Source organism: Gracilinanus agilis, chromosome 2 (assembly GCF_016433145.1).
Source record: "Gracilinanus agilis isolate LMUSP501 chromosome 2, AgileGrace, whole genome shotgun sequence".
Classification (NCBI taxonomy): domain Eukaryota; kingdom Metazoa; phylum Chordata; class Mammalia; order Didelphimorphia; family Didelphidae; genus Gracilinanus; species Gracilinanus agilis.
Window position 1 is genome coordinate 575,275,409 of NC_058131.1, and position 14,964 is coordinate 575,290,372.

General features: G+C 33.6%; 1 protein-coding gene across 1 annotated transcript in view; it reads left to right on the top strand.

Moving 5' to 3' along the window:
* HERC1 (HECT and RLD domain containing E3 ubiquitin protein ligase family member 1) overlaps positions 1-14,964 on the top strand; it is a 196,236-nt gene that overhangs the window by 87,805 nt on the left and 93,467 nt on the right. The window contains exons 32-38 of the mRNA XM_044665362.1: positions 1,036-1,146; positions 1,232-1,408; positions 1,999-2,238; positions 5,247-5,330; positions 9,231-9,751; positions 11,599-12,374; positions 14,389-14,587. Coding sequence (XP_044521297.1) covers positions 1,036-1,146; positions 1,232-1,408; positions 1,999-2,238; positions 5,247-5,330; positions 9,231-9,751; positions 11,599-12,374; positions 14,389-14,587 — 2,108 coding nt within the window. The remainder of the gene's footprint in view (positions 1-1,035; positions 1,147-1,231; positions 1,409-1,998; positions 2,239-5,246; positions 5,331-9,230; positions 9,752-11,598; positions 12,375-14,388; positions 14,588-14,964) is intronic.

Here is a 14,964-nt window from a genome sequence, read left to right on the forward strand (position 1 = left end):
TTTCCTATTTTGAAGTTACTTACTGTTTGTAATTTGTTTTTATTTATTTGTCTGTTTTGCTCCCCTACAAGAATGTAAGTTCCTTGAAAGTAGAAGGTCGAGAATGTTTAATTTTTCGTCCTATCTCCATTGTTTTGTACTGTATTAATCATAATAAACACTTAACAAATGTGTGTTGAATTGAAGACAAAGATCCCTTTGAGTGCATGATTCTGTGGTGAGAATCCTGACCTTTATTGAACTTAATTCAGGTTGTAAAAAATATATGAGAATGCCTCAGGCTGTGTGTGTGTGTGTGTGTGTGTGTGTGTGTGTGTGTGTGTGTGTGTGTGTGTGTGTGTGTGTGTGTGTTAGCTTCTGGGTCTTTGTACCTTTTAACACTTTCTAAGTAGTATCTGCCCCTTTGTATTTGTACTTTTTTTTTGGTGTTTCTGCTTTTCATCTGAAGGATTTAGTACTAATTCAGTTCTCATATTGTTCATGTTATTTTACTGTCAGCAGATTAGTTAACTTTGCAACTTTAATCTTTTAGACAGCAAAAAACTTGGTTTTTTTCAGGACAAGATACCATTTAATAACAGAGGCCACTAGGTGGCACAGTGGATCAAACCCTTGGTCTGAATTCAGAAAGATCTGAATTCAGATTTGGCATCAGATATGTGACAAGTCATTTAACCTGTTTGCTTCAGTTTCCTGAATTGTAAGAAGGAGATAATAATAGCACCCACCTCCCAGGATTATTGTGAGGACCAAATGTGATAATATTTATAAAGAGTTTAGCTCAGTGCCTGGCACATAGTAGGAGCTTAATAAAAATACTTGTCATTCCTGCCCCACTATACATAGTAGATGTTCAGTATGTTTTTGTAGGTTGAGTAAAATGAATTAAGTTAAAATGTTTTATCATATTGAAAAATGATCAATTTACTAAGAGAAAGTAATTATCAAATTACATAGTTTGTATTTTCTAATAATTTTTAAAATTGTCACTTTGGAATTATACTTCTTTCTTTTTTTCCTCCTGCAATACAATAGGTTGTTGAAAGATTGTTTTCTCTTCTGTCGGACTGTATGTGGGAGACACCCATTGCTCAGGCCAAACATGCAATTCAGATAAAGGAGAAAGAGCAGGAAATGAAGTTACAGGTAACTGACCTTTCTAATAATTATCTTTAGTTTTTACCTAAAGTTAGCTAATTTTTAAATACTAATAAAGCTTCATTTCTGATAGAAGCAAGGAGAATTAGAGGAAGAAGATGAAAACCTTCCTATTCAAGAAGTATCTTTTGACCCAGAGAAAGCTCAGTGCTGTCTAGTGGAAAATGGACAGATTTTAACTCATGGCAGTGGAGGAAAAGGATATGGATTAGCATCAACAGGTGTAACATCTGGATGTTATCAATGGAAGGTATGTGAAATTACAATAAACTTTAAATTTTTTGTTTTTTCATGTTGATTTTTGTAATTTTAAAAATACATGAAAGATACCAAATTTTCCCCCACTGATAGTTTTTTGATATAAAGAAACATTCTTATCTAAGTCTAATTAAAAGTCCCCCTTAGAGAATAGTTAGGAATTCTAAAATCACTAAAATATTATTTCAAAAATTAACCTGAATAATCCTTCCAGAAAATTCTCAGTAAACTCAGACTTTTTAATGAGATGCAAGTAGAAATTGAGATGGACTGCTTATGATAGTCTTGCCAAATTGATTGGGAAATGCATAAAAAATAAAATTGGATAAAATCTCTGCAGATGTAAAAATTGTGATGGAATTTTCATTTCTTAGCAATCTTGTTTATGATTTTATTTTAAAATAACGAATAGGAATCATACATTCATGTTATATTTTATTTAACATCTTTTAATATTACTTCCTTGAGTTGTGTGCTGATTATAGATATACCTCCTTTCCCTTAAATATGGATTTTTATAGTCAATAAGTATAGTTAAAGAATCACTTCAAGAATTAATGAAAATTATTTATTTTATTGTAGTTTTACATTGTAAAGGAAAACCGTGGTAATGAAGGCACATGCGTTGGAGTTTCTCGATGGCCAGTACATGATTTTAACCACCGCACTACCTCAGATATGTGGTTGTATAGAGCCTACAGTGGTAACCTGTACCATAATGGAGAACAGACTTTGACATTGTCCAGTTTTACTCAAGGAGATTTTATCACTTGTGTATTAGACATGGAAGCCAGAACCATTTCCTTTGGTAAAAATGGAGAGGTACAAAAATTTGTTCGTAAGATCCATATCTTCTGTGTTTTTAGTGTACATTCACTTATTTTATTTAGGGGCTGTTCCTCCATTTTGTAGATTATCTACACTTCATTTTCTTCTTTCTTACTGTCTCCTTTTCTGCTGTTAGAGTACTTATTAGTATCTACACTAGGGAGTTAGGAGGAAAAAAGAAGGAAGATATTATGTAATTCCCTGTGGTAAAAGTTGTTGAATGCTTAAATTGGCTTTTGTAGTATTTCCCCTATTAACTATATGATAATCAAGAACTGGTTGTAGTTACTTTATATGGTCAATTTACATAAATTCTTGTGAATTTTATCAAGGAAAATTTTATTTCATAAAAATGCAGTGTTTTAGAATTTTAGAGTTGGGTTGGACCTTAGAGGTCATTCAATTAAACTTCTTATTGTAGGGACTCTTTCTATTGCTTCTCTTATATTCCAGTTGTTACTTGAATGTGTCTAGTGACAAAGAACATATTATTTCAAATGTTGCCCTTTCTATTTATGGACTGCTGGAATTGTTAAGGAGGCAAATTTCAGTAACTTCTTTTTCCTAGTTCTGCCCTGTGAAGCTACATAGAATAAATCTAATCCTATTTCCAGAAAGTAGTCCTTCAGATACTTTTAAAATATCTATTTTCCTGTCTTGAAATCTTTATAGACAAACATCTCTAGTTTCTTAAACTGTTATTCAGATACTATGCCCTCAAATCTTCTCCCCAGCTAGGTGACCTTCCTCTCAAGTTTGTGAATGTTCCTCTTAAATGTGGCAAACCTAACTGAATGCAGTAATCCATATGTGGAATGACCAGCACAGAGTATGGCAGGATTCAGTAAACTCAAGCTTTTTAATAAGATGTGAGTAGAAATTAAGATGGACTGCTTAAGATAGTCCTGGACTATCCTAGATAGTCCTCCTTTGTCCTGGAACACTATACCTCTCTTAATGAAACCTAAATTCTCAGTAGTCCTTTTCTGGGCAGATATTGCACTGTCTTCATTGAGCTAACAGTCAACTAAAAAGCCTCATAGGATCACAGGGTTAGAGCTATAAGAGACCTGAGATATCATCTCATTGAAATTTTTAGTTTTTTTACTTGAAGCTAGGTGGTCTTCTCTTCCTGTGCAGTTGACTTTTCTTAACCTATGTACAGGACATTACATATTTATTTCCTGCTAAATTTAATCCATCTTTAGAGCCTTTAAAGGACTTTTCTGAGTCATGATTTTTATTGTCCAAAATAATACTATCTTCTCAGTTTTGTGCTAGATGTAAAACCATACCTTCTGTGTTTTTCAGTTATTACTAAAATGTTGAATGACAAAACCTTGTTATAAAGCACCAGACCTCCATCAATTAATTCATTGAGTACTGTTGGTCAGCCAACTATGACTCCATCTAACTTCATGATTATTTAGTCCATATTTTTTCAGCTTGTCCACAAGAATATCAAAAATAGCTTTGTCATGTACTTTGCTGAAATCCAAATAAATGTCTACAATAATTCCCTATTATGTTAGTCTAGCAACCCAGTCTAAAAAAGAATTGAAGTTAGTTTTTGCTATGCTTTCTTCTAGTTGTTATTTCCCTTTCTGAGTGCTCAGAGTCTTTTTGATTGTTTTGTTGTATAATTATGCTAGAAATCATCATAAAGCTTGCTGGTATGTGGTTTGTAGTATTCTCATCTTTCCCCATTTGAAAACTAATTTAGTAATGGTCTTTATCCTATTACCTCTCTTGACTTACACAATTCCTCCAAAATTGTTGATAGCAATTTAGTAGTAACATACAGGTTCTTACAAAAGTTTAGGATATAATTTATCAGGATAAGGGACTTGAACTCATTTAGGCCCAGTAGGTGTTTGATTACTCTCTCCTCATGGTTTCACTCCTCACTGATCCCTATATTTTTCTATCATTTCTAGTTTGGTCATGATTCTTGCCAGGGAATATTCAATTGAAATAATTGACTTAGTGGTTCTTTGTTATTTATTAAAGTTATACATACCATCAATTCAGACTAAGAGCTTATTTCCTTTAATTTCTGTTGTGAACAATCTAAGAAAGCTTATTTCATTATCCTTAATGTCATAGTCTTACATTCTCTGACACTGTCAAACTTTTAGTGCTAAGGCAATAGTTCAACGGGTTGGGGATGTAATATCTATCAATTTGGGGGGGGGGTGTCTTTTCATCACAGCTTCTCCCTCTCTAACTTTTACAGCACAGAAATTTCCAGAACATCTCAGGAGCACATAGATAACACAACTTTAATGATACTGTTTCCAGCAATTGGGCAAATAACAGAACATGCACCTTTCACAGATGATAAGCTCATGGGTCCTAACATCCTTTTCTATATTGACTACCATTTTCACAAACTTCACTTTGATTGAGTCAAAAAAATTTTCCTTTAATTATATTATCTCTTTAGATGTTTCCATTGTTTTCACTGAGATAGTTTGTGATTACATTTTGAGAACTTCCCACTCTTTATTTTTTTAAGTCTTTGGCTCTGGCAGTAGGAAACCTAACCTTTTTTTCCCCTCTGAACATTTTAATATCCTAAAGTTTAGAGTATGTATCTATGTCCTGAATTCTCTAATTTTGACTATTATGACATGTTCACATTTTCTCAAGGTTTCTATTCCTTTAACTACATGAATTCTTTCTTCATGATCAGTACTAAATTTAGATTAACAGCCACTCATTGCTGTTTCCACATGCTGAAAGGTAAAGATTTTAAAGAAAAGCCAATAATTTATGATACCTTCTTTTTTCAGAATATCTAAGTAGTTGAATTCCCTTATCATTATTGTATCTTGCATTGGTGTCAGTTTTGTGATCTTTAAGAAGTAAACATCCTCCTCCATTTAGTTAGGCAATCTATAACATATTTCTATATTACTTATAGACCTTTTAAGTAGAGACTGTGTTGTTTTATTCTTTAATTTTTCTTTCTTTTTTTTCCCATCCATGCCCAAATCTAGGAACCTAAACTAGCTTTTGAAGATGTGGATGCAGCAGAGTTATATCCTTGTGTAATGTTCTATAGCAGCAATCCTGGAGAAAAGGTATTTAAAAATTGTGCCTTTATACTAAAGGAAATTTCTGGCTATGGCTTATCATTAACTTCTAATAGAATTTACACTTACTGTATAAATATTCTCTTCTACACCCCACTGCCCCTCAACTTTCTCCCTCTAACTCTGGCACCAGTAATCAAATTAGTACTAGCTTTCTTGGAAATTACATATCTGTCAGTTGTCCTATGGCTCTACTCTTGATCCCTGTGACTTCTCAGTCTGCAATACCTCTCCCTTCTGGCCACTACTTCCATAGGGTTTTTTTTTCTTATTGGCATATAAGTTCCTTGAAGGCAGGAATTGTCCATTTCTGTATCTAAATGCCTGGTATATAGTAAGCACTTAATAAATACTTTTTTGCTTGTTCATTCCTAGTCTCCTATATTCATTTAAAAAATGACACCTAGTTAAATAGATTCTCATACAGTAAATAAAATTAAATAACTTCTAAAAATGTTTTTACTTTGGAAAAGTCATATTCTTTGACTATTACCATACCATTTTAAAAGATTCTTTTATTTTTTATTTAACATAATTTTAATATATTTTTAAATAATTATTTTTATTTCTTGCACATCTTCTAGTATGCTGAAACAATGAATCCTCTTCCTAAAGTACCTAATTTATAAGTAATTTATATGTTGGAGAAATATGGTTCATTATCAACTATGTAAATATGAAAACCATAAATATTAGAGAACCTTAAAAAGAACAATTAATTACTGTTTTAATTCCAGGTTGAATTATTCATAGAATCATCTTTCCATTTTAAATTCATTTAGACTGTCGGGTTAGGCCAGGGATAGAATTTGTATAATTGTTGACAGCTTTTCATATTTTTCATGTTTTTTTTTAAATTAATATCAATTCTAAGTTTTTATTACAAGGTAGAAGAGCAGTGAGGGCTGGGCAATTGGGGTTAAGTGACTTGTCCAGAGTCACAAAGCTAGGAAGTGTCTGGGGCCAGATTTGAACCCAGGACCTCCCAACTTCAGACATGGCACTCTATCCATGTGCCACCTACCTGCCCCTGTTCTGTGCATTAATTCTGTGCTTTTTTAAAATTTTTTTTAGTCTGTACTATACATCCTCCCCACAAAGTTAATTCTGTGCTTTTTATTTTTTTAATTTTTAGTTTAATTTTATTTATATAGTCTGTACTATACTACCCACTACATTTTCTTGGTTTTATGTCATTACCTATCTAGAGAACATTTTTGGCAATTTTTCCTTCCCCATTCATTAGCAGCTGGGTATTCTTTTTCCCCCATATTATTTTATTATTTTTTTTTTTAGAATATTTTTCCACGGTTATGTGATTCATATTCTCTCCCTCCCTTCTTCTCCTCCCCCCACCCTTCCCCCCCCCCCAACTGACAAACAATTTCACTGGTTTTTACATGTCTTATTACTCAAAACCTATTTCTGTATTATTCATATTTGTAATAGAGTAATCTTTTAAAAGGGGCAGCTGAGTGGCTCAGTGGATTGAGAACCAGGCCTAGAGACTGGAGGTCCTAGGTTCAAGTCCGGCCTCGGACACTTCCAGCTGTGTGACCTTGGGCAAGTCACTTGACCCCTACTGCCCACCCTTACCACTCCTGGACCAAGGACGGTCCTTAGCCCGGATGAAAAAAGGAGGAGGGTTGGGCGTGGGGCTAGCAACCCCACCCTGTAAAAACTGCGTCTGCTAAAGAAACTGCAACCTAATGTAGGGGCAGCTGGGCTAGCTCAGTGGATTGAGAGCCAGGCCTAGAGACGAAAGGTCCTAGGTTCAAGTCCGGGCTCAGACACTTCCCAGCTGGGTGACCCTGAGCGACTGTGTGTCCCATTGCCTACTGGTTGTGGCCCTATGCTCCTAGAATGGAGTCCCAGGATAAAAAAAAAAATCTTTTAAAAACCACAACCTCAAATCATATACACCAAATAATCAAGTGTTAAATCAAATGTTTTTCTTCTGTGTTTCTACTCACATAGTTGATGTGGACTGGGTATTTATAAAGTACTTAATGGTTACAAAGTGTTTCACATTGATTTAAAGTCTCATAGACCCACTGTGAGTTAGATAATGTAGATATTGTTAAATCCAGTTTATAGATCAAGTTGTTGTTTAATCATTTCATTCTTGTAAGATTCTTTGTGACTTCATTTAAGGTTTTCTTGACAAAGATACTGAAGTATTTTGCTGTTTTCTTCTCCAGTTCATTTTACAGATAAGGAAATGTAGGTAAACAGGGTTAAGTGACTTGCCCAGGGTCACACAGCTAGTTAAGTTTCTGAGGACAGATTTAAACTCAGGAAAATGAGTTCCCCTACCACCTTGTCCTACAGATCAGGAGATCACCTGAAATTTATTTAAGTGACTTTTTTAAGGGCACATAATGATGATGATGATGGTGATAACCAATATCTACATAGCACTTACTCTGTGCCAGGCACAGTGCTAAGTGATTTATAATTATTATTTCATTTGATCTTCACAACAAACCTGGGAAACTAGGTGTTATTTACAGATAAGGAAACTGGGGCAAACAGAAGTTAAATGACTTTTCCCAAATGGTGTCTATGGCCAAATTTGAACTCAGATCTTCCCAACTCCAGGCCTCAGCACTGTGTTACCCAGCACTATGTTATATAGCTTCTCCAGAGTAACTAATATGTGGTCTTTCTGGAACTTGAATCCAAGTTTTTTGATTTGGAGTCTAGTTCTCTTTCTGCTTTCCAATGATAGTGCTTTATTCTGAATATGAAGCTTGAGTTTTTGTTGCTGATCTAAAAAAAAGTCTTTCATTGCTTATTAGAGATAGTCATTTTAAATATGTGTGGAATAATATTTGATTTCTCATATCCTCTAGATTTTTAATTATCTGAGTAATTTAGGCAAACACTTCCTTTATGTTAAGGTTTCTACTATTTGATAGAATTAAAGGCTTTAGAAATTTGTAAGATGTATAAAATTTCTACAGTCTTCAAAAAAGTTCTTTCTTGAACATTCAAAGGCTTAGTGCTCAGATTTTTAAAGATTTTATTTTAACTATTTTTATATATACATTTATATGTATGTGTGTATGTATGTATATACACACATCATATATATACTCTAGAAATATCTCACTTGTGGTCTTTAGAACTTGCAAAACCATGATATCCTAGTATTTCTAAATATAAATATAATGTCATAAGGAAGAATTAATGTAACTGTAGGCCTTTTTCATCCTCCCCACAAAGTTAAATGGAAATATCTTAGGGAAGTAAAATTGTAAGTCAGCTTTCCATGATAGAAGAAAGCATTGCATAAGATTGTTCTTGAGGGGAGAAGAAAAGAGCACTCAACTCCTATTGCTTTAGTTCTTCCTTATGACATTGTAATATTTTCATTTTAGTATACTACATTATAATAGTTTAGCAGTTTATTAAGGTTCCCAGGCCATGGGGATCTCATAAAGTCAGGTAACTTTGGAACAGGGAATCATAACCTGGAGTCCAGGGGATTAGATTTCAAGACAGATTGTGAACTTGAACAGGGAAAAAAATTACATCATTATTTTTACTAACCTCTAATTGAAATTTAGCATTCCCTACAGTTATTTAAAAATATCCTGAGAAAAAGGGTCTGTTGGGTCCAACTGAGTGCTCAGGGACCTGTAACATAAATGTTAAGAACTCCTTCTTTAGAGGACATGAATGAATCTGACTGGCAGATCTAATATGGCCTCTTAAACTCTGGTGGTAAACCCAATCTTGTAGCTTAAGGGAACATTCAAGATCAATACTCATAATTATAGCTTTGCTTTAGTGTAGTATACTTAACATTTCAGAATGGTAAAATTACTAGTTTTTATGGATAGTGCTAATATGGCATTTACCATTCTCTTTTTTATTTTTTAGGTGAAAATCTGTGATATGCAGATGCGGGGTACACCAAGAGACTTGCTTCCTGGTGATCCTATATGTAGCCCCGTAGCTGCAGTACTCGCTGAGGCCACTATTCAGTTAATTCGTATTCTTCATCGAACAGACCGTTGGACACATTGCATAAACAAGAAAATGATGGAAAGACTACATAAAATTAAGATGTGCATTAAAGAAATTGGTCAAAAACTAAAGAAAAGTCGCTCGGTTCAAAGCCGAGAAGAGAATGAGATGAGAGAGGAAAAAGAGAACAAAGAGGAAGAGAAAGGTAAACATAGTAGGCACGGTCTTGCTGACCTCTCAGAGCTACAGTTGAAGACACTCTGCATAGAGGTGTGGCCTGTGCTTGCAGTGATAGGTGGAGTTGATGCTGGTCTTAGAGTTGGAGGTCGATGTGTTCACAAGCAGACTGGACGTCATGCCACCTTACTTGGTGTGGTCAAAGAAGGTAGTACATCTGCCAAGGTCCAGTGGGATGAAGCAGAAATTACTGTCAGGTATGGTATATTCAAGTAAATTTTGAATAACTGAACAAGGCATCAACTGTAGAGAATAAGTAGTAGACATTTTTAAAATTGTTTAGCTTTTTTTTAAGTATTTTTTGTGATTTTAGGTGATCATGTTCATTTTGAACTGAGAATGGTTGAAAATATAGATACAGATATGTATTTTAGAGAAAGGTGTATATTTGTATAAACATATTTTTAATTATCATCTTAGTTAAATGTCAAGTATTTTCATGGATGAGAGGTAAGTAGTTTAAGATTTAAATGTGCATCTCATTTCAAATATTTATTTTGGTCATTTACGCTTCTGGTCATTTTATGTGTTTCATTCTTAAATACAGATAGGAAAATGGAGTTAGGAAAACTCGGATTTATTCATTACATTATAGCATAGTAGGCCTTTAAATTGGGAAATGGGGAAATATGAATTAGATTTTGGATTGTTTGTGATTTTTACTTATTTTTACTTTGTCTTCCCTCTATTAATATAAACAGTCAAATTATTGCTTTACATGTGTAATTACATCCCCCGCTGATGAAATATTTTGTGTAAAAATGAAAGGTTTTGAGTAGAAATGGAAATTATATAATTTATGTAATTAAATGAGCCTACATGTACCTATGTATGACTTTGAAAGGCTGACTTTGTGTCTTTCATACAAGCCCTATGCTTAGAAGTTGTTTTTAAGCCACCTTGAATTTATTGCATGATTTATTTATTTATTTTATATGGCTCTCTACATAATTAATTCAATTTATTCTTCCTAATGACATGAGTCATTCTTGAATAACCTCCTGGCTTGGAGTTTATAGAGCTGTTATATCTCATTTGATCTTTACTACAGCCCAGTCAGGTAGATACTATGATGATATTATCTCCATTTAACAGATGGGGAAACCAAAGCTCATAGAACTTCAGTGACTTGATAATAATTGTATAGGCATTAAGTTCCAGAAGCAGGATTTGAAGCTAGTTCTCTCCTGTCTCTTTTTCACTACACCAGGCTGTCTCTTGCCTGATAGATGATTTTTTAATGTTTGTTTTGCTTGTTTCCCCTTTATTTTAAATTTTATGCTTATCTTGCAGTGGTGTTTAGGAAAGCATTGTATTAATCATTTTTTTCAAGCAAACTTGATAAATGCTAGTTCTCTTGAAACAGTCTCTTTGAAGAATGGACTTCATTTAAGAAGTATGAGTTTATTGAAATAATAAACTATGATAATCATTTTTCGGTTTATCATACTACCTATTGCTATATCTAATTGAGATGCCAAATATGTGCCTGACAAACATCCCTTTGTGGTGTTAACTTGACATAAAACAATGTCTAAATCAATAAAACTTTGGAAATGATTTGAATCTTGCAAAAAAATTTGTGGAGTTACAATATTCTTAAATTTTGAAAAATCCTTATGAGATATTTAAAATTTAAAAATCTTATATTATAAATTGAAAGCTTTAGTTTTAGAATATAAGTAGGGAAATTTTAAATGAAATACCTTTTTATTAAATTAGTAAATGAACTTTAACAAAAATAATAAATCAGGTGTATTAGATGAACATTCAAAATAAGGTACATTATATAATAACTTGTATTCATTGTTGAAAACATGTGCATGTCTCATTGCCTTTGCATTCAGTATCACATTTTCCTATTTTCTAATCATATTCTTATTCTTTCCTCTGTTTGCATTAAATTTGAAACACTTCCAGTTCATTTGAATTATTCTCTATTATATGCATTATGCACCTTATTTTTGTCTATGTTATTTCCTATACTTTCCTCCTGTCTGTCCCTCACTTGCTTCTTCCTGTGTCATTCTGATCTTTATTAAAGCTTCCCAACTTTTTGGTCGCCTAGTGATACTCCATTGTATAATCTGGAACCCTGTGAACCGCTGCCCTTTGATGTTGCAAGATTTCGTGGATTGACAGCTTCTGTGCTGCTGGATCTCACTTATCTGACTGGCATTCATGAAGATATGGGCAAACAGAGCACTAAGAGACATGAAAAGAAACATCGGCACGAATCTGAAGAGAAAGGGGACATTGAACAAAAAACAGAGGCTGATCCTGCTTCAGATGTAAGAACAAGCTTAAGTTCTGATGATGCCAAAAGTCATGGCGCTACAAACTCCAAATCAGAAAATGAAATACCTTCATTTTCTTTAGATTCAGCCCCACAAAATGTGGAGTCCCAGCACCAAATAGTAGAAGGAAAACGAAAAAACCATGAACATATTTCCAAAAACCATGATATTGCTCAGTCAGAAATAAGAGCTGTACAGTTGTCTTACCTCTATCTTGGTGCTATGAAATCACTTAGTGCTCTTCTTAGTTGCAGTAAGTATGCTGAATTGTTATTGATACCAAAAGTCTTAGCTGAAAATGGTCACAACTCAGATTGTGCAAGTTCTCCAGTTGTTCATGAAGATGTTGAAATGCGTGCAGCGCTGCAGTTCTTGATGCGACACATGGTGAAACGAGCAGTCATGCGATCTCCCATAAAGAGAGCTTTAGGACTGGCAGACTTGGAAAGAGCCCAAGCTATGATCTACAAATTAGTAGTCCATGGCCTTTTGGAAGACCAATTTGGTGGCAAAATCAAACAAGGTATATTTTCTATTAGTAGTAGTAGTAGTATATTTTCTAGTAGTAGTAGTAGTAGTAGTAGTAGTAGCAGCAGTAGTAGTAGTAGTAGTTAGTAGTAGTAGTAGCAGCAGCAGCAGCGGCAGCATACTGTCCTTTTGTAATTTACTTATAAATATTGTTATCACTAAAATAATTTAATCATTTTTTCTATAGTAATTACTATAGTAAACCTATAATAATTTTTCTATAGTAATTAATATAGTATAGTAAATATAGACATTAGAATTAGTATAGTATAGTTTTCTAAAGTACTGTAGTAAACTTCTTTTCTTTTCTTTTTTTAAACCCTTACCTTCCATCTTAGAATCAATACTGTGTCTTGGTTCTAAGGCAGAAGAGTGGTAAGGGCTAGGCAAGACTTGCCCAGGATCACACAGCTAGGAAATATCTGAGGCCAGATTTGAACCTAGGACCTCCCATCTCTAGGCCTGGCTCTCAATCCACTAAGCCACCCAGCTGCCCCCTGTAGTAATTTTCTATAGTAATTCTATAGTAATAACAGTAAATATCTGTTATTTTTTTTCCCCTAAAAGGCATCTGAACTATCCTTTGTTACTTTTGTACTACTAGTACTACTACCTCATTTATGGAGATTACAATATTCAGACCTTTTTTTTTTTACAAACCTTATCTTCTACATATCTTATCTTTTCCTCACAACAGCACAGTGTTATTGATTTTACAATTTACAGATGAGAACTCAAGACTTGGAAAGGTTGTGACTTTGTCTAAGGCAAAGCCAGAACTAGAATCCAGATGGTGATTATTTTAAAAAACAGTTGTTTAAATTCGTACATTAGAATCAGATAAAATTCCATTTGGGACACAAAGCACTGAGTTATTATTTAATTATTGTTTTTAATATACATAAATAAATTTGATTTGATTTCCATTAACTAACATTAAATCTAAAACAGTATTGTTTTTATAGGGATGTCTATCACATTAGAAGATGAATTATAAAATAATATTGAGACTATTTAAGAAAATATATGGGGAAAGATCTCTATGCATATTCCTAGATTTTAGAGATGAGGCAGAACCGTAGAAATCTAATCCAGCCCCTTCATTTTTCAGATGGTGAAACCGAAGCCAAGAAAGAGGAAGTCAGTTACATTCAAGGTTACATTCCTACTGGGTGACAGTAAAAACTAGAAATCAGGAGTTCTCCTTATTCCAACTTCAGTGCTTTTTCTAGTATGGCACATTGTAGTAGTTTAAGTTGGTATCCTATGCTCAACTCCATTGAAATTGTTCATCATAGACAACTCTGTTGATATGTCAAAGGTTATTTAGTAGTTGCAATAAACCACACACAGTTGATCAGACATTAAATATGAGTTGAAATAAGAAAGGGATTCTTTGAGATAGAGGTTAGCTCAGAAGTAATAAATTCCAGCCTTGGAGGATGGGCATAGAAGAGGGATGGAGTTCATAATTGCTCTTTGCTTAGATAATTGGGGGTGGGGTGGGGATAGAAAAATATTGGAAGTGTTGAAAAATCTTTAATTTCTATATAAAATATATAGGTTCAGTTTAGCTTCTATAGCCTCATGACCTTTACATGTCTTCATTTTTTGTTTATAGACTAAAATACGAGACTAAATCAGAGTGCCTGGAATCAGAGTCAAAAATAGTTGAGTCAGACATCTTTAAAACATCTACCAACTCAAGCAAAAACTAGATGATTTTATGGAAGAAAATCTCCTTTTAAAAAAAAAACAGTATACTGTTATAAAGTGTTTTGTACATTAATGTGTGCATGGTATAAGATACAAGTTATAGCTTTAAAAGATATTAATGTCAATATAGCATATATTTTTCTGTGAATATTGATGGCTTAATACTTTCAGTAAGTGGTATGTTTGCTACGAACTTTTCAACATCTTACAATTTAAAGTTAGTGCCATTTCTCCTGCTCGTCATTTTTGAAAATATTAATTCTTATGTCTTTTACAAAATATTTATTTTTTAGAAGTTGATCAGCAAACAGAAGAAACTGATCAGACGCAACAGGCACAGACACCAGTTACCACTAGTCCTTCAGCTTCCAGTACAACATCCTTTATGAGTAGTTCTCTGGAAGATACAACTACAGCAACTACCCCAGTAACTGATACTGAGACAGTGCCTGCCTCAGAGTCACCAGGGGTTATGCCCCTTAGTCTTCTCAGGTAGAAAATGTAGCTTCTAAAGTGTATACTTCTGATACATTTAGTTCTAAATCATGTCAGTTACTTTCTTTTTTGGTAAAATGTACTCAGCTAAATTCTAAATTGTAAAATTAAAATATTTCAGTGTCCAAAGAATATTTAATCAAATGGTTTGATATCCTTTTGCACCTCCCCATTTTGCAGTTGGGGGAACTGAAACCCAGAAATTAAGTGGCTTTCCAAACTTCAGGCTAATAAGTAGCTACTTTGTTGAAATGCAGTTGAGATATGAATAAAGAGCAGTCTACACATACTTTCTATGTAATGTATAACCTTAGAAAAGTTTCTTAACTCTAATACTGTGAGCTACAGAGAAAGTAGTAAAACCTGCTCAGCTA